This window comes from Lonchura striata, chromosome 5 (assembly GCF_050655825.1).
Source record: "Lonchura striata isolate lonStrDom1 chromosome 5, ASM5065582v1, whole genome shotgun sequence".
NCBI classification, from domain to species: Eukaryota; Metazoa; Chordata; class Aves; order Passeriformes; family Estrildidae; genus Lonchura; species Lonchura striata.
This window is the reverse complement of record NC_140707.1, coordinates 40,620,730-40,644,922: the sequence shown is the minus strand read 5'-3', so window position 1 is coordinate 40,644,922 and position 24,193 is coordinate 40,620,730. Positions and strand designations below refer to the sequence as shown.

Here is a 24,193-nt window from a genome sequence, read left to right as displayed (position 1 = left end):
GGGGCACCAGGCTGGGAGCAGCACCCTCCCACTGCGGCTCTCATCAGGGAACTCCTTCGGCTGGCTCCCCTTAGACCACCAGAGCTGCATGAAAGAGATAAAATTCCTTCCGACAGAATACAAAGAGAAGGTTTACACCATTTTACACTGCTTAAACTGCTGCTTGCCTCAACTAGATTATTGCCAGATAATGGAATATTCTAATAGTACCTGAATTAAGCAGGATATTTTTAACACATATATGTGTGTGTGTGTATAAACACAAACGCCCACCCATGGAAATATAGCTGGGGTGACTCTCTTAAGTTTTCTCAGAAGAGGACTGTGGGTTGAGACCAAATGCGGAAAACATTACCCAGAAGGTGTTGGAGAAAGAAGGAACAAAAAGCCCCAATGCCTCACGTGCAGTAAAAGTGGCTGTTACGTCCGTCACAGACACACAAACAGGAAACAGTTTCCCTCGTCATGCATGCACAGACCGCTGGAACAAAAGCACAGCGCCTTGCAAGACAAAAAACGACAGCGGGATCTCAGACCAGAACCGCCGGATCCAAACCACCTCCTATCAGCCTGCTGCAACGAGTGGGGCAAAAGCCAGCTGCTGGTGGGCAGCACAGCAGGGCAAGAGCAGCCCTGCGGAAAGAAAGTTGGGCTTTAACCATTGCAGGCACTCCGGCCACATCGTTTAAAAGCTGCAGTGTGCAGTGTAAATAGCTGCAGACTGCTTTTCCTCCCTGACAGAACAAGTTGCTTCTTGCTTCCACCTTCTCAAATTTCCGCATAGCCCACAGGCAAAACCGAGCGCCTTTGGTTCGGAAAGCAGAGCATTTTTTCCCGGCATCAAAGGGCACGGGGAGCGTGTGGTGGCCACTTCACACACACACCAAGGTGCATTTCTTGCTAGCGGCTTCCAGAGCTGTCTGTGCAGTTACTTGCCTCAGCCTGCTCTGTTCATTAGCACACAGAGGCGTGTACGCCCTTAAACCAACATTACATCACCTGGGATGCTGGAAGTCAGCTGCCCAGTTCCTCGCATGGGGCACGCAGGGCTCTGCCAAGTTCCTTGGATGAACGTCACTTTTCTTTCTTCCTTATTTCATGGTTCGTGAGTTGGGGATTTTTCTCAATATTTGCTTCCAATGAAAGATTAGGTGTGATGGGTGTGGGGTGGATTGCACTGGTACTGTTGTGTGAAGTGAAGGGGTCCATCCATAGGAAAGACATGTGTTGTTTATTAGCAGCTTACATGACCCCAGAAATCCCAAAGCAATATGCTCGACACCAGCAGCACAGATTCTGACTACACAGAATTACGCTCTGTGTAATGGCAGAGTAGGCCCAGCTTGGGCATTAATATGGCTCCAAGGATAACACTTCATTTCGCATCTCTTGATGGAAAGCTTTTGTAAGAAGTCAAGTACCCACATGGGATTAGAATAATAATAATCTCTTGCACTTCAGTACAAAAAATAGGGTGTGAAATCAAGCAGCTGATCAGTGGTCACAACTTCTACCTTAGCTGCTTTATTCCATTCAACAAACTAAAAAAAAATTATGCAGTCCTTACAGCACCAGGAGCATAGTTCTTTATCTTGCTTTTACCCATAGGAAATGTGAAACCTCAACAAAACTGGTATTTTTCTGCCAAAGACATGTAGAAAATGCTTGTTTGGATGGAAAGGGGTGCTAGAGGAAACCAGGCCAGCCCCCGGCCCCAAGCCATGCCTGGAGACGAGTGTGGCTTGGCTGCAGAAGCTCCTTTTTATCAGTGAACTCAGCAGCTGTGCCTCCTAGTACCCAGCTCTGACCTATTTCACCAGGCACACACGCCACTTTTACACTGGCATCAGCCCAGTGACATCAGGAGGATTACTCCATCCTGCATTAGGTAAAACTCAGGCGTAAAGAAGATTCACTGAAGAGGAAGATGCTCTTGTAACATTTTGTAGCCCAGACACGCTTTCAGGAGACAAAATTTGGGGGTTTTACATTTGTTTCTTTTATATCTCAAAGTATTAGTCTTTCAGGGGGTCTCAGCACCAAGCCAGCATGTTGCCCCTCAGTGTGTGTGTTTACAGTGTCTCCTACAGAGAGACCCCAGTCAACAGGTGACTGAGTTGCAATGCCTGATGATATGAACAGCAGTGAAAGTGCACTGAATTAAGGGCTGCTGGGGTGAGAAGGGAATGCCAGAAAGGCCAGGGAGCCCCACCAGGAGCAGGGACAGTGGCTTGTCTGTAGCACCAGGTGGCCATCACACTTTGCCCCTTCTTGATCAGTCCCTGCAGGACAATGCCAGGGTCCCACAAGGGTGAGCCTCTGGGGTCTAGACATGAAGCAGGGTAGGGGAAACTCATCCACAGGCTTGCTTGCTAGCGCTGTATTGTATGGTCTTCCTGTTTTTGCCTCCAGATTGAGCTATTTTCTTTGTTTTCTCTGTTTTGTTTACTTTCATCTGTTTTCTCTCCTTGTTTATTCTGATGCCCTGACCTTTCTTTCTGCTCTGGATGTTCTTTTTCCTTATGACCCTTTAGATTCTTTGCAGCTCCTTTCTCCCCTGCATCTCTCCTTGTGCTTCCTGACATTACCAAGGTCACACGTGTCTTTTTCCTTCTAAGATCACTCACTAAGTTCTTGTCTTCCATTTTCACTGCTTCAGGATTTCCTTCCATATCCTTTCTCCATTTATTCCATTCACTCTCATTTGTCAGTGGGCACAAGGATCTTCAGCCAACCCTTTAGCTATCAGTTATGGGGATGCTGGAAGCCAGGCCAGCAGAGCCTCTGGAACATATTAAAAGAAGTAGATGGTGAGATTGGAAAGATGTTCAGAAGCAGAGTGAGCTTGTGGTGTCAGATCAGGGAGATAAAACCTTTGGTTTTAAGTGGTACAGATGCCAACAGCAATGCTGTCTACTCTTGCCAGAAGGTAGGTGTGCCTCCATGCCTCAGCCAAGGGATTTTCAAACCTCCTGCAGAATCTGGACAGGCTGTATAGACAGTTTAGACCTAAAGCCACTATTGCTGTTAATTACCCATAGCATAAAGCTACGCTCAGAGCTCAATAAGAATGAAAATCCAAGTTCCTCTATTTAGAAAAAGTCAGGCTTATGACACCGGCAAAACCATAACTCAGTCCCTGCCACATTCATGTTACAGCCTTTTCTTGCCCAAGACCCTGCAGGAAGCCTGTTGTAGAGCAGTGCTGTAGGATATGGGACAATGTCACAGGGGCTGGAGAGAACCTTTCTGCCCTTACCTCCCGCCCTGCACCTCAAATGGGCGGGCGTCTCACAGAACAAGTAGTATGTGATCAAGTAATTACAGACTGTGCTGTGATACATGCTCACAATGTCAGAGCAGAATTAAGGCTGAGCAGGCAGTTACAAGCACCATTACATCATTAGGTTAATCTCTCCTTGGCTGGCTATGAGGGACCTCATCTGTTCCCACTGAAGCCAAAAGACTGTACCTCTATCAACTTGAGCGAAAGTTGGCTTGGCTTGCCCCAAGGCTCATTTATAGCTCTTAGCTGCTAGTTGAGGCTGTACCCTTGAATTCATTAAACTTTTCAAGCATAACTCGTGTACCACACCTAACACACTCTGATTCAAGTAGAGACTTCAGCTGCAGTACTGTGGGTAGTGGAGTGTGAGGGGAACTTGCTCTGCCACCATGCTCGCCCTACCTGTTCAGCCTGTCGAGTTGTTAATTGCCCTCAGCGGTTGTTTGGTTGTTTGCAGCTGATCAGGAGGTGAAGAAGGGCTGCTCCTGCCCTGCACAGCCCACAGCCAAAGCACTCCCAGCCAGCCAGCTTATTAAGGCTGTTTCTCCACCATGGTGCATGCACAAGAACAGGATTGCTGGGCAGTTGGGGTCGGGATGTGGTGGAGTGCCCGCCCTTCCCTTGCCCCCAGGACAGCCAGCAGCCGTGGGACAGCAGTGGCAGGGGGTGAGCGGATCCATGGATCCCTGCTCCGTGCCAGGGTCGTGTCGCAAGGCAGGTGCCTGTGCTCCTCCAGGCCAAACAGCTGCTGGGCTGTGGGGTTGCTCCTCAGAGCAAGTCTCCTGACCTTTACCACTTTCCCAGCCTCTTTGGATTTCCTTGCAGGACATGTGCCTAAGCATGTATGTTAGGGTTTTTTGTTTTTTTTCCCACTTCCATAGCCTTCATCTTAAGTGCAATTTTTGAAAAGGGTCCAAAAGTCTCACATCTACGGAGACTCCTCCAGTGGGGGATAACCTAAAGGCAAGCAATCTTCACATGTGAATGCATCTTAACATCAAGCTTCTTTGTTTATTTCTTCCAAATATTGTACACAGGCATTGGAATTTTCCTTCACAACCACCTCCCAGGTGGCCTTTTTATCACCTCAGGAAACCTCTTACCATTTCTGACATCTCTGCCCCCGTGGTTTCCCATGTTGCTGATTTCAGAGTTGCACACATCAAAGTGATGAAGACACACCTCACTCTAGGGACAGAGAAGAATTGTCACTCCCAAAAAAATCATGTCCAGTTCAGTCACTGCCCTTGAGAAACAAATTATTCTTCAATCTGACAGATTGAGGATGCTTTTCCTGTTATTTCATCTAATGTTTTCCTTTGTTTAATTTAAACTGATTTGTTTTAACTCTCTTTTCTTGTATCATATGAAAGAACTCCATCATCTTTTTCTGTTTATCCATGAAGGAATGGATGAGGTAATTTTATATTTCTCTCTGTACTATCTCATGGAATGAAGAAGGCAAGTGTTTGTGGCTCTGCAATCTACACACGTAGAACAGAGGTGGAAAGGCATAATTTAAAAAAAAAGAAAAATCAAAACCAAATGCAACGAATAAAAGAAACTGAAAGGAAAAGAAGTGGAAAGGGCAAAAGAGAAACTCAAAATTATATAAAGTATACACTTGTGTGCAAAGTCATATATGCTGGCATACTGAGGCGTGCTCTTCCCATCACCTGAGAAGCCTGATGTCAGGGCAGATGTTCAGCTGTTTCTAATTCATAGTGTAGAAAAACTCCAGCTGAAGAAATATCTTGTTTTAACAATGAGTCATCCATGAGAAAAATGTGGGTGTAGCTTTCAGGGAATGGGCTGGGGGAGGTTTATGAAGTCTAATTTTGCAAACCCCCATATAGAAAGATGTACGCCATTGATCAAGACACAAAGTTCGTCCCTCCCTCCCTCCCTCCCAGACATGGCTGAGGGTAATCGGCTCCCATTGAGAGCTTGATTGCAACACTTGTCCTGTGCTGTACGTGTCCTACCCTCGAGAGACCCCCCCCCCCCGGAGAGGGACAGTGGGAAAGTTCAAGGCTGGCCTCACCACGGTAGCCCCAGGCACAAGATACTACTGATACCAGCTTTGGGCAATGCCTGATGCAAGGACCAGCCTGTACTGGCCTCACCTCACCTCACTGCTGACCACCTGGAATTTTTTCCAACTCTTCTCTGACCGAATTTTTATATAGTTCTGACACATCTGCACTTATGCTCGTGTTTTACCTAAGCATCAGTTGGTCTCGAGGGCCAGGCTTCTGCTGCTGGATAAATGTTTTTAAATCTGGAATAGGTCAGGTTTCCTTGGGTGTCAGTAAAACCTGCTCAATGAGACCAGGCTTCCAGGACTGAGGGTTTCCTTCCAGCCCCTTCATCAGCACAAGTACCAAACACATACCAGGAGCCATTATCCCAGCACATCTGTAAGCAGAGGCTGGGAACTGTAAACACCTCCTCAGGTTGTGAAATGCCCATTTACTCTCCATAAGTGTAAACACCATGGGAAGAAAGGTGGCTATTGCTTTGGAATGACAGCCTGAAGATCCGGGTTTCTCCCTTGGCTATCCTGTAGCAGTTCTATGAGAGCATAAATTCAGATGTCCCAGTTTTCTCACCAATTAACTGAAGTGACTAAAACAGACCAGATTTCCCTGGAAGGGCTATACACTATTAATGGGTGCTGCACTGAGCACTCTGATGGTCAACATTTTTCTGATGGGGAAATCCACTGAGAACCAGAGTTGTGTTATTGTTAATTATTCCTTGATGTGATTCAAGAAGGCACAGCCAAGAACGGCAGTAAAATGAACAGCAGACCACTTAGCAGGACCAAATCTAGAAGAGTGTGAAGTTAACTTCCAGGGAAAAGGTAAGAACATCCATGGGCAAATTAAAAAATTACTGACTAATAGGTATACCACCACAAGTATTTTGTAGGCAACAATGTTTTTTGGCTTCTTTAAAATGAACTATCTGGCTTAGCCATGGGGTGGATGAATCTTCTAACTCTGTTATATGTGAACGTAGATAAATACTTTCTTACTCTAAATACATTATTCCTTATAAACACAAGGATGAGGAGAGAGGATTTGTCTCTGGGTCTTTTTTGTCTGTTAAGCTCCATGGTTTGTGATTCACTTTAGAAAAACAAGGGTGGTTAAAAAAAAAAGAGTTGTTTTCAGCTGTGTGGTGATGAAATACAGTAACTGAAAATGCTGTGGGTTTTGAGGTTGGATTTTGAGATTAAAATATTGTTGGGTTCAGGATAGGATTGGCTGGCAAAATGAGTTACAGTAAGACATTGTGCTTTCACCTCTAGAAAGCTGAGTTCAAGCCCTGTTTAAGATCACAAAACCAGTAAGTAGTTCAGGATGATTAACAGTTTCTGAAGGAGCATGAGGCAGGACAGGAACACACAGGGACCGGGAAAGTCTGGTTTGAATCCCACCACCAGCACTGCCTCTTTGGGTCCCAGCTGCAAGCAGAGAAGGGCACTGCAGGGAAAGGAGATCTCTCCTGGTGTGGAGACAAGTGGAGCAAAGATCTGACTTGCAGGAGATACTGTGGGTCTGGGTGAGGTCTGTGCAGCCACGTGGTCATGGCAGGTGCCACATGCTCCACATAGGTCACCCACACCAACAACTTGATCTTGTTTTGTGCCAATCAGTCTATGACAAGCAGGCGTGACCCTGCTGCTTCTGAAAAATGGTGCAACATCAGAGGCTTTTGGGCATTTCTTCCTATCTTAGGTATCCAGTTCAATCAAGGATATTTCATTTAGCAATTTATTTACGTTCAGCATCACAAGCTGCTGTTTCAAACAGCCAAGTTGCAGAAACATGACTGGGAACCTTCTTGAGCTCATTTTCTCCACACACTTTCAGTTTAAGCCTATCTTAACAAGACATATACTCTCATCAAAAACACAGCCTGTGTGCAGCTTACACACATGCAGACCAGGCAGCTGTAATCACTTTTGGTGCCTTCCAAACTGCTAAATGCAAAGCAGTGCACCCAAGCAGATTTGCACCTCTGATGTGGAGCTGCCAAGGCCAAACCCCAGCCAAGCATCACTTGCACTTGAAATAAAGTATAGATAGGGTGTTAGGGGTACCTCAGCTCTGGTCTGGAGCTCTGCAGTTACTCTAAGTGCAGTTAATGTGGTTACCATTCACAGAAGGTTACAGATCTACCCACCAGCTACTAGCTGTGTTCAGATCTTCTTGTAGTTATCTGAAAATAAAACTGCTTTTTACACAACATATTAGCAGGTATTTTCTGTTACTTCTGGGATTTTGCAAAGTACTGTCACAGTGGGTTTTTGTTGTTTTTTTTTTTTTCCTTCCCTAATTACAATGATTCCTAGAACGAAACAAGAGTTTGATCCAATTTGAACTTGAGTACCCTTTTGTTTTAAGATGTTTTCTTTTAACACTTGGCAGATCTTTCTAAAGTTTCTCTGTAAGTTTGGCTTACATGAAGAGTTACAAACCAAATCAAAACCACAACATGATTCCAAAGTGCTTTGTGGAGTTGGGTATTATTTGATCCTTTTTTCAGACTGGTCCCCTCTACTTTGTAGAGCAAAGCCTGACTCTAGCCCTGTCTCCCTTAGGGCAACCACCAGTTCACAAGAGCATCTCTCAGCTTAGCTAGTCAGTGCTGTAGAGGAATTGTATGGATTTTTTTTTTTTTTTTTAAGTAAAGGAAAACCTGTCCAAGGCTCTGGATAACCCAAAAAGTAATTAACAAATCAATTCAATGTTGCAATAAGAAAACATTGGGCTCACCAGTCAAGTGAACAGTAAGGTGGTACAGCCAGAAATCCTTTTCAGTGTTTCCCTTATCCTGGGGACCAGATTTTTCCTCCCACAAAACTTGAATATCTCCAAAACTTGGCTTTAGAAGTGGCACGGGAAAAACAGAAAATTAAGATCAGTCCTGGCAGGGGTTTCCAGTATCTGTGTGTCCCAGTGCCCCTGGACAGAGACATTCCCTTTTCCAGCAAGGGTGTTCCAGCATACATTCCTGCTGCCACTTGCTGTGACAGTGCAGCAGGGAGAGTCAGACGCTCATTACAGCCAATGTGGGCCATTCAGTTTTTTATGGGAACCAACCAACACCCAAACTACACCCAGAAACCCATGAGCCATAGGACTATTTCCTGGAGGGACATGGGCATCGTGTGCCCCCAAGGAGATTACCCCTTGACCAAATGCACTGGGCATCTGCAGTGGTTGCAGTCTCTGAGAGGGTTTAAGATGTGACCTCAGGAAGGACCAGTGCAGCAATCTAAATCTGCCAGGCTGGGAAATGTGGGTAACGCCCCGTCAAAGAGCAGCGTTGCAAAACTGTGGCCCTTTCCACCAGTGCATCATTACTTCTGTATTGCCCTTCCTTGAACTCCTCCAGGTTAAGTCACTGTTTTCCCAGCACTCTCCATGGGATAACATAGCACAGCTCCAGGGAGGCTTAAGGTCTCTTTGAGAAGCACCCAGCTTGGCTGAATGAAGGTTCACAGATTAGATGGCCTGTTGGTCTAAACCAGTACATCCTTGTCCGTGTCTGTGGCAGAAGCTCCACTTTCCTCCCAGATATGATTGTTTGGGAAAGCAAATGCAAGGCAGATTGTGTATGGCTGCTGAGGCAGATCAGAGTGCTCACCCTGATGAAAGCCAGGGTATCCCCACAGCTGTGCCATGCCACCTCCCTGTCCCAGCAGCCGTAGCCTCTGCAGCAGCACAGAATCACAAGAGGTAAGAGGCAGCGTGGTTACCAACACCCAGGACATCCCATTCCCGACCTCTTTCTGCCCCAGTGCATGGAGTGGCACAGCTCCCAAAACCCCAGTTCAGGAAGAAGTGGGGCAATGGCTGAGCTGTCACCAGACCCTCCCATTACAGTTGATGGGCATAAGCATGGCACCACTGCACTGACACTTCTCCCAGTGTAAAGTTATCTCCAGTGTGCAAGTAAGGATACATTTCCCACAAGGGAAAACTGGCAGGGGCCATGACACTCCCACCCCCCCATTTGAAAAGCAGGAGTGATGAGGTGGGGTTGTCTGCACTGGGGGCTCTCTGGTAAGCTCTGTTTATGGCTTTGATGCTGGACACAAGGTACAATTCATATTACAGCTCTCATTTCCATACCATGTTGTTTAATCCAAGTGCATCAATGCATCACAGGCTTGTGAGCTGAAAACGTCCAGTTGGTATTGAGTCACAGACAGCATCTCAGTGGTGCTTTGGGTCCCAGCACCACTCGATCCTGACACACCACAAGAGCCAGGACAAACTCCAGCACTGAAGGGATTACACAGTCACCCATTGCACTGTTACTCCCTGAGACATGGAAATTTTGCAGGAAACATCCTGGCAAGCACCTTGGAGGAGAGGACAGGACGTTTCCTGGTGTGCATGGATGACATGGGCAGGGAAGGACAGGAAAAGACAGGGATGGGGAGAGAAGGAAGAAGGAGGAAGGTGCTGGCCTGACCCACCTGCACAGATCCCACAGTCACCAGCCCTGCCCCAGGATGCACGCAGGCCGTGTGCGGCGGGCTGACAACACCTGAAAAGCTCCTTTCAAGGCAAAGGGCTTGCATTAAGGCAGGACTTGCACTTCTTTCTCCCACCATACATATGGTGTCAAGACAAAACTCCCTTTACACATTTTTATATGGTTTATTTTTTCCCCATTTGAGCATACCTCGAGGGAAATTCTGAATACCTCACTGTATGGATTCATTGGTATTTATATCTGAGTTCCAGTAGCAGAGTTGTGTGAATATTGAGTAATGTTCCAGGCAGAACTCAAATAAAAATAATTTAGTTACCTCGTGGAACAGAACCTCCTTCCCCACCTAAATAGTAATTATCTATTCAGGGAAGCACCCAGAGCTTAATCTGTTAATTTCCTTCTCTTTTATTGTATTTTTTTTTTCCGCAAGAGGGTTGTTCCATTTAGAGATTATGAAAATGCAACCAAACCCTATGTCAGAAAATAAATCGAAAATGAAAACCAATATCTAAATACTGCTGTATTAGATTGCATGGCAATCGTTTTCAGCATCTTCTGATAAAGCTTCTAGCACACATGGTATACATTTTTTTCTGGCCTGAAGTAGCACAGAATCAATTTTCTACACAAAATAATGTGCCCAGCACTATTTGGGATTGTTTTCTTAGTATGTAATGAAAACCGTTGCCTTGATATCAAGTCCATGGGAGCAAAAGAGTTTTGTTTGATCAGTGATTCACAGTGTCAAAAAAAGCAGTGCTGACTTTCCTTCTCTGTTGTCAATGCAGTCCCCCAGAGGGCCTGGGAGGCAGCCAGGGTGAAGGGGAATTCTGTTTCCATGACTCATCCATTCCTGGCCTGCAGCGGAGACAGCCAGCAAGTGGTCAATCAGTGGCAATTGTCATGGGGAGTTGATGATGTGGATGCTCAGACCATCAGCATATTTCACAAGAGCCTTTCAAAAGTGCTTCCTTCTCAGGAGTGGGACCAGAAGATGTCTGTAAATCTGAAAAATCTCACCTATATTTCTTACTAATCCCCGACCTCAACAATCTTCCACTGTGTCATTTATTTAAAAGCGGGTTTTTACAATATTTTTAGCAATGACGAGAATAAGTTAACTAAAGCACTAACTGAGTAATGTAGCAGAGCCGGGTAAGAGCCCAGGTGTACCTATCAAGCAGAAAAAAGCAAGTGTTCTTCAGAATATGAATATTTTAGAAAGTATTGTAGGAGAAGAAATTTTAAAAGAATTCCATTCTCCAATCAAGTCTTTCTGTAAATCTTCCCCCTGGGGCACATTGTGTTCTCGGTGCTCCTTAAAGTTAATCAAGACAAAGAAATATGTTCAACAAAATAGACAATAGCACTATGCCTCAAAAAACCACTACAAGTTCCCCACACTTGTTCGGGGAGGCTTCCAGCAGTCCCACAACACAGTTGGATTTATCTAATGATCTCTCTTAAAAGGCAAGTCTTATTTCCACCAGACGTCTTTGCAGCCCATCCCTTGAGCCAAGCCTTCACTGAGACAATAAAATGAAAGTCATCTGTATTTTCCTTCTGCTGGGTGGTTTTCAGTCCTTCGCACATCGCCGAAGGAGCTGACGCTCCTATCCCGAGTGCTTACTCACCCTGCGCTGCCGGGGCGGGCAGGTGCCACGGCAGGGAAGGAACCAGCAGTCCAGGGCAGCAGCGAGCACCGGGAGCATGTCCTGGAAGACAAGGTCTCTTTTGCAAAGCAGCTCCCCAGATCCATGTGACAGGTGCGGGGACACCTCAGAACCCCCAGGGTCACAGCGGGCAGTAAGGCCACCCAGCCGTGCATGGCCCGGGGTGCTGGCGGCTGGGCTCCGCGGGGGCTGTAAATGGCACTTAGCATCCGTGCGCTGGATGGCCCTACTTTGGTTGCTATGCATGCATTCAGCATTGAAATCTGGCTTGATTTCCCTCTGAAAGCTTGCATTGCAACTAAAAGCAAACCCACCAAAACCCAAACATTAAACGCAGGGGGTGTTTTTAAAAACTGATTTTGTAGCGCTGGGAGCTTAAAGAAGGAGTAGGCTCACTAGTGCCAGGTTCTGTACAAATACAAAGGCAGTTCTTGAACGAATATGGTCCCATATGATCTTCTTTTGTCCAAGGCGTAAGGAATCAGCTCCAGACAACTGGTAATCTTTTTCCATGCTGCTATCCAGGTCTGAAATAACTGGGGTGTGGTAAATCTATGCTGACGTAAATGAGAGAAGGTGTTTTGAAGAACCCAGGACAGGGAGAACAAATTAAAACCAGACAAGTTTGCTGAATATTACACAAGAAAAGCCTGCTCTATTTTCTATTTCTTATTTTTGTGACTGTAGAAATTCTCATTTTAAATTATAGAAAGGAGGACAGAAAGCCAGGGCCAGTATGCTTTGCCTCGGTGAACCAGCATTACCAAACAAGAAGACTGGCAATGAACCAGCCATGATGAAGTTTTGTATCTGGAGATTCAGAGCTCTGCCTGGATCAACAGCTGGCCCCTGTTTGTAGTACAGGATGAACCTAAACCTCACAGCCACATACAACTGAATTTGGGACTGGGGCTCCATACCATCCTCAAGGCAGTGACAATGTCTTGGTTTGACCTTTTTTCCTCCCCTCTCTCAAAGCTACAGAAAGCTGTGGAGCAGACTTGTGGTATTTGCTGAGCGAAAAAACCTCCTTTGCTTGCTGCATTCATTTGCTAAATAGCATGACAACCTGTCAGGAACGGTCAGAAACATTGTTTGGGCTTGATTTTTATATTCCTTTTTCTCTAGCAAAGTACCTGCAAGTTTAGTACAAACAGATCAACACAGTCAAGCACAGCTTGCAGCCTAGCCTCATTCTTCAGTCTTGAACTACTGAGGTTTTGGATGATGTCAGTCTGGTCTCCCGAGGGCTGCTGTTGTCATCAGATAGTGGGGCTGATAAGGCACGTTATGATGAGGCGTGCTGTTGGGTTTAATCACAGCATCGTGCATGAAGTAGGAAAGAAAGCGGTGTATTTCCTGGTACAGTACCTTGATAAGGCTCTCACTGCTTCATAGGTATTTCCACCACACTGTCCTCTGCTCAGCACGCTACAGATTGCTGACAATCTGAAAGTACAAACAGTGCTAGGGTGCAAAAACCCAGTTCCTCCATCAAAAACATGTTTATTTGGGACTCTTTGTTTCTTTTCCCAATCTCAATTTCACTCACTCTTTTCTTTTTCTTTTTCCTTTTTTTTTACTTCTTATTTTTTTTAATTTTATTGAATCTTTTAAAAATCAGGATCCAAAACAGCTGTTGAGTGCTGGACAAAATACAGTCAGTTCCTAGAGGAGGTTTTTCCCTGTTCCTCATTCCCCACTGCATTTGGGAGTCACCTGAAATCTAGCACAGCCTGTGAGCTAGGGGCCTTTTGCTGTATTTGCAGGATCTAGCCCCACCAGCACTTGTTTCCACACTGCTCAGATACTTACTGCTGAATTGCAGTTTCTTCCTCTCTTCCTAGTTTACTTCATATTGAACATTATGATTTGTTTTATTAGCAGACCAAATGACAGCAGTTCAAGGACCAATTCTGTGTATCAGAGAGCACTGAAAAAGATTTGGTACAGTGCCTTTACCTGGAGCTGGACTGGATTTTACTTTTTTAGCATTCATGGTTTTTTTCCACTTTTTGTGTTTTACTTAAATGAAGCAGAGGAACAGGCTGGACCCTGATCAATTTTTATTGCCACCTGTGGGAAAGAGTCATGGCAGTCCTAGTCCTACCAGCAGGAACACAAAGAAAGATGTGCAAAAATTGAAGAAATCCACATTTCTGACAGCTGTGGTCTTTTCACATTTAATCTCTATGTACAGAAAATGGGGTATAATATATTATTTTGAAATTCTAATTATATAAATTGTCATCTTGAACCTCGCTATCTACCAGTTTTTAAATTAAGAAAGAGACACATCACTACCTAAACTTGCTGACAGAAATAAAGCACAGATACCATCACTAGAACAATGTCTGTCTGATATTGCTGGTTGTCCAGCTCATCTATTCCTTATGGGTATTAAGATTTATAGTTTCTGTTTCAGAAGCTAAAATAAGACTTCGTTGGTTTGGGTTTTTTATTTGGATACACTAGGCATCTGGTCTATCCTCCTTCCTTATGATACCACAATTGGAAACCAGATACTTGTTGCTGAAATCCTAACACAGGTCAAGAGTGATTCCTAAAACCAGCCAGCCTGCCAATCAGCTTCCAGATGAGGCAGATATTAAGAGAAAATATTTTACTTGCAGTATAACCAGAGGTGATCCAAAATCCCTCAGTGAGGATCATCACTGCTTTGTCAAGGACCCTCCTCTCCAGTGCAGAACTTGATTCTAAAATGCTGGTGATGTGGTGGCCTCTGGTGAGGGATGGTGGATGATTTGGTTGATTTAAATGACTTGTCAGATTTATTCAGAAGGGTGAAGCAGCGCATGGTGAAAGGCTTGCTGTACTTTTCTACAGTGACCAGCTTTAGTCAAGGTGGCTGCTGATACAATGGGGAGATGACAATTTTATGATGAACAAGGAGACACTGTTTCTTTTCCCAGTGCATGTTTGTCCCTTGGAAATGAGCTGATCAGGGAGGCCACAGGACCAAACTCTACAGCTGAATTTTTTTGAAGCCAGATAATTTTATGACCACTGTTAACCACTGTTATTTACTTAAACCAAGATAATGGTAAATGGAAACAAATCAACTCCGTGTTTCAAAGCTGATGTTCCCTGGGGATAGGGAATAATGTCTCTCCTTCAGGGAGGAAAAGCAAAGGGCAGGAGTATGGCTTCCTTTGAGTGCACTGGTAGGGGCCCTGACAGTGGGGTGACAGCCCAGGGACCCTGGGTGCTGTGAAGCACAGTGCTAATATCAGAGCTAGTTATTAGGTATTAGGTATACACACTTATTCATACATGCAACCCACTTGGGATAAACTCTGCATAATCAGGCAGCCTCCACTCCCAGGCTGTGTGAGGGGAGCCCCACGGAAATGGGGCAGGGCCCTGGTTTGGCAGCACAATGCTGTGACAGGAGGTGGAACTGATTCCCACTGTATTCCTAGCAGAACCGGTATAATTTGACAGGGTGCTTTTCTCCTAATATGACCTCACCCCACATTAGGCCGGGAAGGTTAAATTTACCACCTCAAGAACCAAGAGCAGGACAGCATCACCAAGTGCAGAGCCAGACTGAAAATGAAAGTCCAGGGTGGGTCTAGGACATCCTATATTTCCAGCAGACATGCAAAGAGAAGCATGAAAATGTTCTGAAAATCACATGCCCTGGGAAGAAGCTGGAGAAGAGAAACAGCTGGCAGGAAAGCTGAAAGGTAAAACCACATGTGCCGTTTTGCGGGACTCTGTCTGGAAGCTGGCCTCCTGTCTTGTTAATCAAAGGCAAAGGGACAAAAAGTTAGTGGCCACAAACCTCTGTAGAAGACATTCAGGTTCAGTATAGGTTACATATAGAGAGGTTAAAATTGCCTGAGCCTTGAAACTCCCTGACAAGGGAATGCTGTGCACCTCAGTGCTGGAGACATTCAAGGCTATCAGTAGTCAACTCCCTCTGCCTGAGAGGTGGTTTGAGAATTGGGAGTTCATTTCTGTCACAGTTAAAAGAGCAGGACTGAATGATTCACTAGAAGTCCCTGCCAATCTGGATGACACACTGACAACCCCACAGGCCAGGCCGTGGACCACTGGCCTCCCCCAGCTCTCTGCCCTCAATTTCTTACCAACAGCTCACTTGAAACAAACTTTTGCATGCTTTCCAAACATTTCCAGTTCTGTTTTCATCCACACTGGAAGTGTTTTTCTGGTCAGAAAAGAGGAAAAGAGGGAAAATATCTTGGTCAGCAAGTTCAGCCAATGAATCCAAAGCCCACAATACCTAAACCTAAGAGGAAAATTATTTTTTTCAGCTCTTCTAGCTCTTTTGGCTGGGCACCCTGAAGACAGGGTGAATTAGGTTTGTTCTCAGCTTTTCTCATGATAATCTCATGATAAGTTTGTAAGTATTATAATGAAGGAAAATGGGGTTATTTTTGAACACAGCACAGAACATCTCAGTCACAGAGAAAATAAACAGGGAGCTCTTTGCACATTTTCACTGCCATCCTTTTTCCAGCAGAACTGCACCTTTTATGCTCTGCTGTGGGCCTTTAACAAAAGCTTTTTTATCAACAGCTCTCCCCATATCTTGTGACTGTAACTTCTCAGTAAACCAGAACTTTGCTAGTGCTCAAAAGCCTTAGCAGCATCTCCAGAGCTGTGAAACACAGTATATTCCCTCCACATAGCTGTAATCAAGGTAAATCACAACGGTTCCCACCTAACACTGCTCAAGAAATCTCTTTATAGCAAACATAGCAAGAGCTTTAATAGCTTCATTGGCGTTTGTTCCATATTGCTTAATGTCTCCTTAGGGGCTGTGGCTACCATCCCAAACAACATTTCTATGGCTTGCGTGGCTACATCCTTTTCCTGTGAATCAACGTTGGCATCTGCTCATCCAGAGTATTCAGGAGAAATATTTGCTGTTGCCTGGAGACTATGACAGGAGAAAAAGTATCAGGAGTCCTGAATTATTTCCGCAGTTCTTTCTGCGATACTGTGCCACTGCCAAACAATCCCCTTTACCAGGCAGTAGTATCTCTAACAGGGTTTTAAAACCTGTGGAATAGGTACAGATATATTTGCCAAGTGCCCAAAATACCTGTAAAGTCTTCCCAGGCCCACATGTGAAAGGCATCACGTAGAAATTACAAAATACATCTGATAGGCCAAGCAGACCCCATCCGTCTTTGTCAATATCATCATTGCTTGTACCCTCTGTCCTCCCTGGGAGGGAGATAAACCCTGTGGGGAGAGCAGGGCTCCATGGAGAGCCCCCGTTTGCTGAGCAGTGGGCTGGTAGCACCGGGGGTGCTGCAAACGAGCCATACCTATGGCTGTGCCTCCACCCGGCTGCTGCGCTGGGACTTTAAATACACGCACAAGTGCTGCTGAACCCTGCAATGTTTCCACAAACTCCAGTTGTCAAAACCTTTCACATCCCACCGGCGACCACTCGCATATGTGGGGGATGAGAAAACTTCCTTCCATCCAGAGGTGCAAGAAAACTCTGGAGCTGGCAGTCACGTGCTCCACAACAGCCTTACAACCCGCAGGATCCTGGATGGAAAAATTTCACTTCCATGTGTTGACTGAGTTAATGTGGTGGGGATAGTGGGCGGACATAAAGCGAAACTATGAAAAGAGATTAATTTGCAGCTGGAGCCCAGGCAGGGAGAATTCCAGTCTTCTGTTTGCTCAGAAAACGGCAACTATTACCAAAACCCAGTCAAAAAGAAGAGGTTAGGGGACTGGTAATTAAAAAAAAAAAAAAAAAAAAATTAAAACCAGGGCAGGGGAAAAGGCAGCAAACGTGAAACAAAGCCTCTCTGGAAATTACCATGTGGAATTCAAACCATTTGCAGTATAATAAACCCAGGCGAGCCCATAAAGCTGCACCAGCCAAAAGGAGCTCTGTTCTGCCCACGAGGAAAGCCGGCCCGGCGTCACGGCCGGCAGCAGCCGCCCCGCGGCCCCGCTTCCTCCCGCCCCGCCGCGCAGCTCACGCTCCTGCCCGAGGCTATGGGTAACGCCGCGCCTGTTTCCACTCCAACCCCTTCGCTTTGGAGGAGGAGGATATAAATCAGCTGCGGAGCTGCCCACAGGGCTTAGTCACAGCAGGTATTGGTTTAGGGTGTCTTAGAGGAACTTTTTTTTTTTTTTTTCTGTAAGTATTCTAGGGAATAAGCGTCGGCTTTGTGAGGAAAAGGCGTTGCTGAATGGGCCAAAGAGTCTCTAAACAAAGGACATTTTACATCACCAGGCAGAATCATCTAACATTTTGGACTGAACTCAGCCTCGAGGGGAAGAACTGTTCTGCGAGTTCCCAGCAGACTCTTGAAGTGTCCCCACCAAGCCAGTCTCACCATCTGTCCCAATGTTCCCAGCCCAAGAGACCCTCTACAACTCCTTCACCCCTTCCTCCCACCTAACTCCTTCCTAACACTGGCTTTGCTGCTTTCCTCCTGTTTGTGGCTGGTTCATGCACCTCAAACTGCTTCTGCTATGAGCTCCTCCTGACCCCTCTTCTGTAGGGCCCAAGTAAGAAAGGCACCATTCTTCACTCTTAAATTTTTTTCTATTTTCACTTCACTCACCACACTTTTGCTGGTTGCTGAAGCATCTGGTCACTCTGCACACCACCCCTCTGCAGCAGAACTGCCTCACCAGCCCCACTGCTGGTACCAGACCTCTCACCTTCATGTCTGCCTGTTGTATGAGGAGCCTCCCTGAAGCACAAGTCTCTCTCCCTCGCAGGCAGTGTTTTTGTGTCAGCGCTGCCCTGGACATGTCTTCAGCCCCCAGCCCCCACAACACCCCCAGCACTGAAGTGAGGAGCCTCTTTGTTCACACACTGACCACAGCACCTTCTCCCAAAGCCTCTTTCTCCAGACTCAAGCACATGCTAGCTTTCCCCAACACAGACCACACAAATTGCGGCAATTAGCAAGTGTAAAGGGCATGCTGTGGTTTTTGCCTGTATTACTGCATCTTAATAGTCATTCATATCCTTGGGCATGGTCATCAGATAGTGTCCAGCAGGCTGCATTATCCAGACCTTCCCCTCATTTTGATGCTCTTGAGCCCCAATGGATATTTGCCTTCATGAACTTGAACGTGAGTAATCTTCAGACTCTAGGCAGCACGGCTTCTTTCTCACCCATGCTATCCCCACGCTGTGTGTGCTCAGTCTCTGGCTCTTGATGTCCAGTGGTGACCCCATCCTTTCCTGCCCCACTGCCATGTTCCCTCTGCTGTGCAAAGGCCTGGCAGAGCCCATTCTTCCTGAGATTATTTGCATGAGCAGCCCAAAGTCCCATCCACAGACCACTGCACTGAAAATTGGAGCCAGCTTGTAACAGTCCTCCAAGCGTATTTCTTCTCCAAATTCTTTCCCTCTCTGCCTCCCAGTTTCACGACTAAACTGATAAGACAAACTCTCTCAGGACCAGGAACTTGGAAAATTTCAGGGCTCCTTTTAAATGGTATTCTTCATCTCTTGCAATCTGGCACACCATTTCTATGTACAAGTGATACTAAACAAAGGTTGGCCAAAATCAAACATTAAGTTCCCAACTGCCTTTAAAAACAAAATAATCAGTAACAAGAAAGAACCCCTATTTGATTTTTCATCTCTCTCCTATGATGTTCAGGAAATGAGATGATCTCTGCTTCTACAGGTCCTAATTGCAGAACTGAAGGTGTTCTGGCACAAAAGCCACAGCTAGTCCATAGCAAAACAGTGAATAGTCAATAGTGTCTCTGGGACACATACAGCTGTTGCAGGAATTAGGAAGGGGGGAGGCAGGTACTAGGGTGGGATCTGAGCCACCTGGAGCTCTGCAGATCAAAGACATCATATTATTCCATACCAAGAGGCAACTGGCACAGCCAGCCATACATAATGGCTTTAATTTCCAAGACATATTGAGGGTGGATAGCACCAGACACACCTGACTCAAAGCCAAAAAACAGCAAATGCTTGTAGCCTGGAGGCATAGGCTACTCCTTAGGAGCCCACAGCAAGCACCCATGACTACAACAAAACGTATGCAAAGAGAAGCTCGAGCCACCACAGACATCCCCCTGCCCCAAAGTAAGAACTGTAAGCACAACCTGTGCAGTGTACAGAGGCACACTTTGCCATGGCACCTTACAGGCATCTTGTTCTTGTTGGTGCTTCTCTCTGCCCTGCCACAGCAGGCACACCAGGACCAACTGCCCCGATGCACAGGCCCAGCCCTACTTTATGGCCACTCTGAAAGTCCATGCACTAAATCAATCAGCCAGAGTGGAGAATGTGAGACACACATTCAAAGCCGGAGGAATGTGTGTCTCAAAACTATCCTGTCAGCATAGGCTATTTATACTTTTCTGAGCCTTCCCTAGCCTTACCAGCCATGGTAGGTTCACCTAAACAACCACTAGGTAAACTTGCTAACTGTGAGAAAGAGCATGGACAGCTCATGCGTGGTAAATACAAGGAAGGAGAGACACTCTAAAGAGTGTCTGCTGCCACAGACCAAAGCTGCAATGAATCCTAATGATATCACATCTGGTAAATCCTTCCACTGCTGAAGGCTCTTGTATCCTGTTCTGCTCTTCTCTATCCCCTGCGTGAACCAGCTCAAGGTTAATTTCAAAAAGCTGAGCAGAGTGACCGAGCATATATCATTAATAAACTCCCAGAAGAAAACAGTTCTGGCTTCCTGCAATCAGTGCACTTGGAGGGCAAGGGAAGCACCCAAGTATCATGGGCAAAGACCTCCTTTTAGCACAGCTTCCTGGTTGTTTGTCATACCAATAGCATTGTGCAACTGATACAGCTATTTTCTTCATCAATTATTAACTGGTCAAAGACTATTTGTTTGAAGAGCTGCACTGAAACTCCAGAAAGGAAGCAAGCAGTTTCAAGCTCCATGTGTGTGCCCTGCAATAGGCTTGGGATCCCCTCCAGATCAGATACTCTCACTCTTCAGGAGCTGACAGCTTGATTCCCGGCAGCAGAGGAAGTAGGCCTGGGCACTTGCTGCAACTGGGCACAAGTTTCCCAGGCAGAACCCATCCTCATATGGGGCTCATTGTCTTTATGCCCAGGAGCAAGGCTTTAGTTAAAGGTACTGCCGAAGGCCAGCAATGCTGAAGCTCTTCTCTCAGGGATCAGCATGCAGACCACACCGTGCACTAATTTACATCAGTATCTGCCAAAGAAACTCCCCACATAGCTTTTGCAGTGTTCAAGGGAAGCAGCTTCCATCAGCAACACTCTTCTTCCTCCACCTTTCCTCCACCTAGCTCACCTTTAGTGCCAGACCACACAAGTGCATAGAGCTAACAGCAGAGAGGGTTGGCTCACCAGTGTAAGCCTTGAGGTATCCTACAGCTTTTGTTTGGCAGGAACTTTTCCAACATGAATTAGGAAAGCTGAACATTGAGACATCTTAAGACAGCTGAAGGACTGGTGGTTCAACAGCAACATTTCAGCCCCAGTTTGGAAGCAAAAGCTTGCTCCAGCAAAGAGCTCAAAGGTGAAAACACAAGACTTAACACCATAACCAGTGCTGGCAAGGATGTGTTTCTAAACAAAACCAATGACCTAGAAAGTTTCTGGCATTCCTGATACTTCAAGATGTACAAGGACTTAAATATGATAGCAGGGTGATGTGTGCATACACTTGAGCCTTCACTGGGGGTTCATGTTCCTCTCCCCCACAAAGCACCAAAGAGCCCCTCTGTGCAAGTAAACCTGTACCACCAAGAAGCCAGGACTGATATTTGGAGTATTTCCCTAACACTTCGACATCCCACTTTAACCTCACTCAAAACACACATAAGCTCTCCTTGAAGTGGAAGGAGCTATGCAGGAACACACAAAACACACAGGCAACAAAAGCCAATCCCAGGTTTAAGCCATGCTAATCAGAAAGAACTTGTCAGGAACAGACTGAGTGACTCAAGCACTCCCTAGGAGACAGAGGTTAGAGGCCACCAGGGTAGGTCACACCAGGTATTTGCTGCCACTGATCTGCTCCCAAACCCTTGCATGGCTGACCCACTGACTCAAGTGAGGATCGATGGAGGGATGCCTGGGCACACTGTGGGCATTTCAAGGGTCAAGAGAAGGGAAGCACCTGCATTTGTGGGGTTGCCTAAAACCAGCCCCTCAATTTTTTTAAGTAAAACCAGCTCCACTGTCAGTTTCTTGAAAAAACTTGGGGTTTATTGATTTAAACTGCAAACAGTCATTACAAAAGAGATTCTCTTTTAAATAAACTCACACAAAGAGGAAGAAAAAGCAGTGTAGCGAACAGTAACAGGGGGAAAAAAAATTACATTCATTATTCTCTTTGTGCCAGTCCCATTCACCTTGGCAAGGAAAACTCCAAACTTGGAATACAGAAATGCAAAGACAAACTGTATTTGGAATGTCTTCAGATAGGCACTTTGAGCCCAAGGCTTTTCTCCTTGAAGAATCTATACAATAAGAGGAAGAAAACGATCTTCCTTCCACGTTGTCTCGCAACAGAGCTCAGGTATGTACATTCTAAAGCCCAGGTAGGCAAGACCCGGGAGAGGAGAAGAGAAAGAGAAGAGAAAAGGCAAAGATGCACAACAACTCCATTTGCAGTCCAACACAAAAAAAGGGGGAGGGAGTTCTAAAATAAATAATCCAAACACAGTTTTTGCATTTTTTTAAATTAATTTTTCATTTTTTAAAATAAAATAACCAAAAAAAGTGTAAAGTTACAAAAAATGTCATTGTAGTATAATATATTAAACTGTGGGGAAAAAAGGAAAAAAGACACTTCACAATCTTAAGATTAATATGGAAGATCATAATTTAAACATAAAAGAATATATTCTATGGATTCATCATCCCGATAAATATGAACAAAATTAAAAAGCAAAGGTTTTGGCAATAAATACGTTTTGATAAGTTAAATAAGCTTTTTATATTGTTGTGCAGTGACAAGCAAAATTTGCTCTCCAATTTCTGAAAAGTTATACAAAATTAAAAACCCAGAAAAAATAATAAAAAGCTTGGCGTGAGTGCTCTAAGATAGGTCTAAAGTACTCTAGAGCAAAACCATTAAAGCTATGTCTACTGGAACTTTGTTTACACGAACTTGTGTGTGTGGAATGACTTCTGTTAGCCCCACCCCTCTATTTCTTTATTTGTTTTAAGATGTCACATGTATACATGGGGAACTTTTAGCACCAAAGTCAAGTCTCTCATAGTCCATCTGTTTTTTTGCTTTTCTTTTGTTTTCTTCCTCCCAGTCGAAGTCCCACTCATGTTACAATCTTTGTCCGTTCTCAGCTTTTCTTCCCACAGACCTGAGCGGATCCAGGCAAGATTTAGTCTTTTAAGGGGAGGGGAGAAAGATGACTGGATGTTAACACTTGCCCACGTGCCTGCAGCCTAGCAGAAACTGGCCGGCTGGGAAGGGACTGGGAGAGGGCGATGCAGTACATGGCCAGTGGAGGGAGCCGGATTCGGACATTTCCTGCACATCTGGAAGCGCACAGAGCTGCTGGTGCCCTCTGCAGCTGGAGAGGTAATACAGTCACAGTGAAAAGTGTTAAAAGGCACTAATTTTGTAAACGTTATTGCTTCTCATCGTAATTTTGGCACTTAAGGTTTAAGCCAGTGGGTAGCAGGCAGGCATGTGGACATGTTAACATCCAGCTTGGACTACTGGGGACAAGGTGGGGGGCGTTCAGCTTAACGTTTTAATAGAGGTGGGGAGGGGCAAGAGTAAACCCCAGATTAGTCGTCGGAGATGGAGAGTCTGCTGAAGATGGGAAGACGTCTTGAGGTGTCCAGGATAGGGGAATCTGAGCCGCTGTGGCTGCTGCTGGAGCTGCTCAGATAGCCCTCCTGGTCAGAGAGGGAGTCCTGAGGACTGGGTGGCGAGTCAAACATGTTGGGGGACTCGGACATGGGCCTGAACAAAAAGGTGGTGGGGGAGTTCCCGCTGGGCACCTGCACCCCCATGCTGGGGGCAAAGAGACTGACCAGCTCCTGGCTGGAGAAGGTGAAAGGGTTGCTGGCGCAGTCAGGCAAGGTGGGGGAGCCCAGCAGGTCGTCGGCGCTCAGCATGGGCGGCGGTGTGATAGAAGTGGGGCTGTCCAGCAGCCCGCTGGCAGCAGTGCTGGGGAAGCCGGCGAAGCTGAAGCTGTGCTGCAGGCGGGGTCTGTCGGTGACGGCAGGCTCCCGGCTCCCCGCCACGGCGCGGCGCTCCTCCGCGTTGTGGATGAAGTGGCAGCGCGGCCCATAGGGACAGAAGCCGATGGTGTGGAAAGTGCGGCACAGCTCGGTCTTGTACTTGGGGTGACGGGTTAGGCTCCGCAGCTCGTGGATGCCGTGGGCGAACTGGCACTTGTCACCGTACTTGCAGGCGCCGTTCTCCTCGAAGGGGCGGCACAGCTCCGTCTTGTAGCGGCTGGAGTTGACCTGTCCCCCGGGCTGCTTCTGCTGCAGTAGGCGCTCACCACCCTCGGAGAAGGAGCGGTCCCGGAAGCGGCTTTCGCGGGGGCCCAGCATGGGGGCCGGCTCCCCTTTCAGGCTGCTGAGGAGCTGGTTCTGGTGAAACTTGGAGTTGGGCAGGGTGACAGAGTGCCTCCTAGGGAAACCCCCGCCCGCCGGGGTGCCCACCGCCTTCCTGTCCAGCAGGCACCCGCTGACACCCGAGGGGCTGTAATTCAGCATCTTGTTGCT

The 24,193-nt window shown here is 46.2% G+C and overlaps 2 protein-coding genes across 11 annotated transcripts in view; one reads left to right on the top strand and one right to left on the bottom strand.

The window, feature by feature from the left end:
• Positions 1 to 23,064, top strand: part of RAD51B (RAD51 paralog B) — a 452,264-nt gene extending 429,200 nt beyond the window's left edge. For all 9 annotated transcript variants that reach the window (XR_014956026.1, XR_014956032.1, XR_014956030.1 and 6 more), the window contains one exon: positions 1 to 23,064. This exon is cut by the window's left edge. The gene's annotated coding sequence lies outside the window, so the exon portion shown is untranslated.
• Positions 21,670 to 24,193, bottom strand: part of ZFP36L1 (ZFP36 like 1 zinc finger CCCH-type) — a 3,736-nt gene continuing 1,212 nt past the window's right edge. For both annotated transcript variants that reach the window (XM_021537050.3, XM_021537049.4), the window contains exon 2: positions 21,670 to 24,193. In XM_021537050.3, coding sequence (XP_021392725.1) covers positions 23,243 to 24,184 — 942 coding nt within the window. In that variant the 5' untranslated portion in view covers positions 24,185 to 24,193 and the 3' untranslated portion in view covers positions 21,670 to 23,242.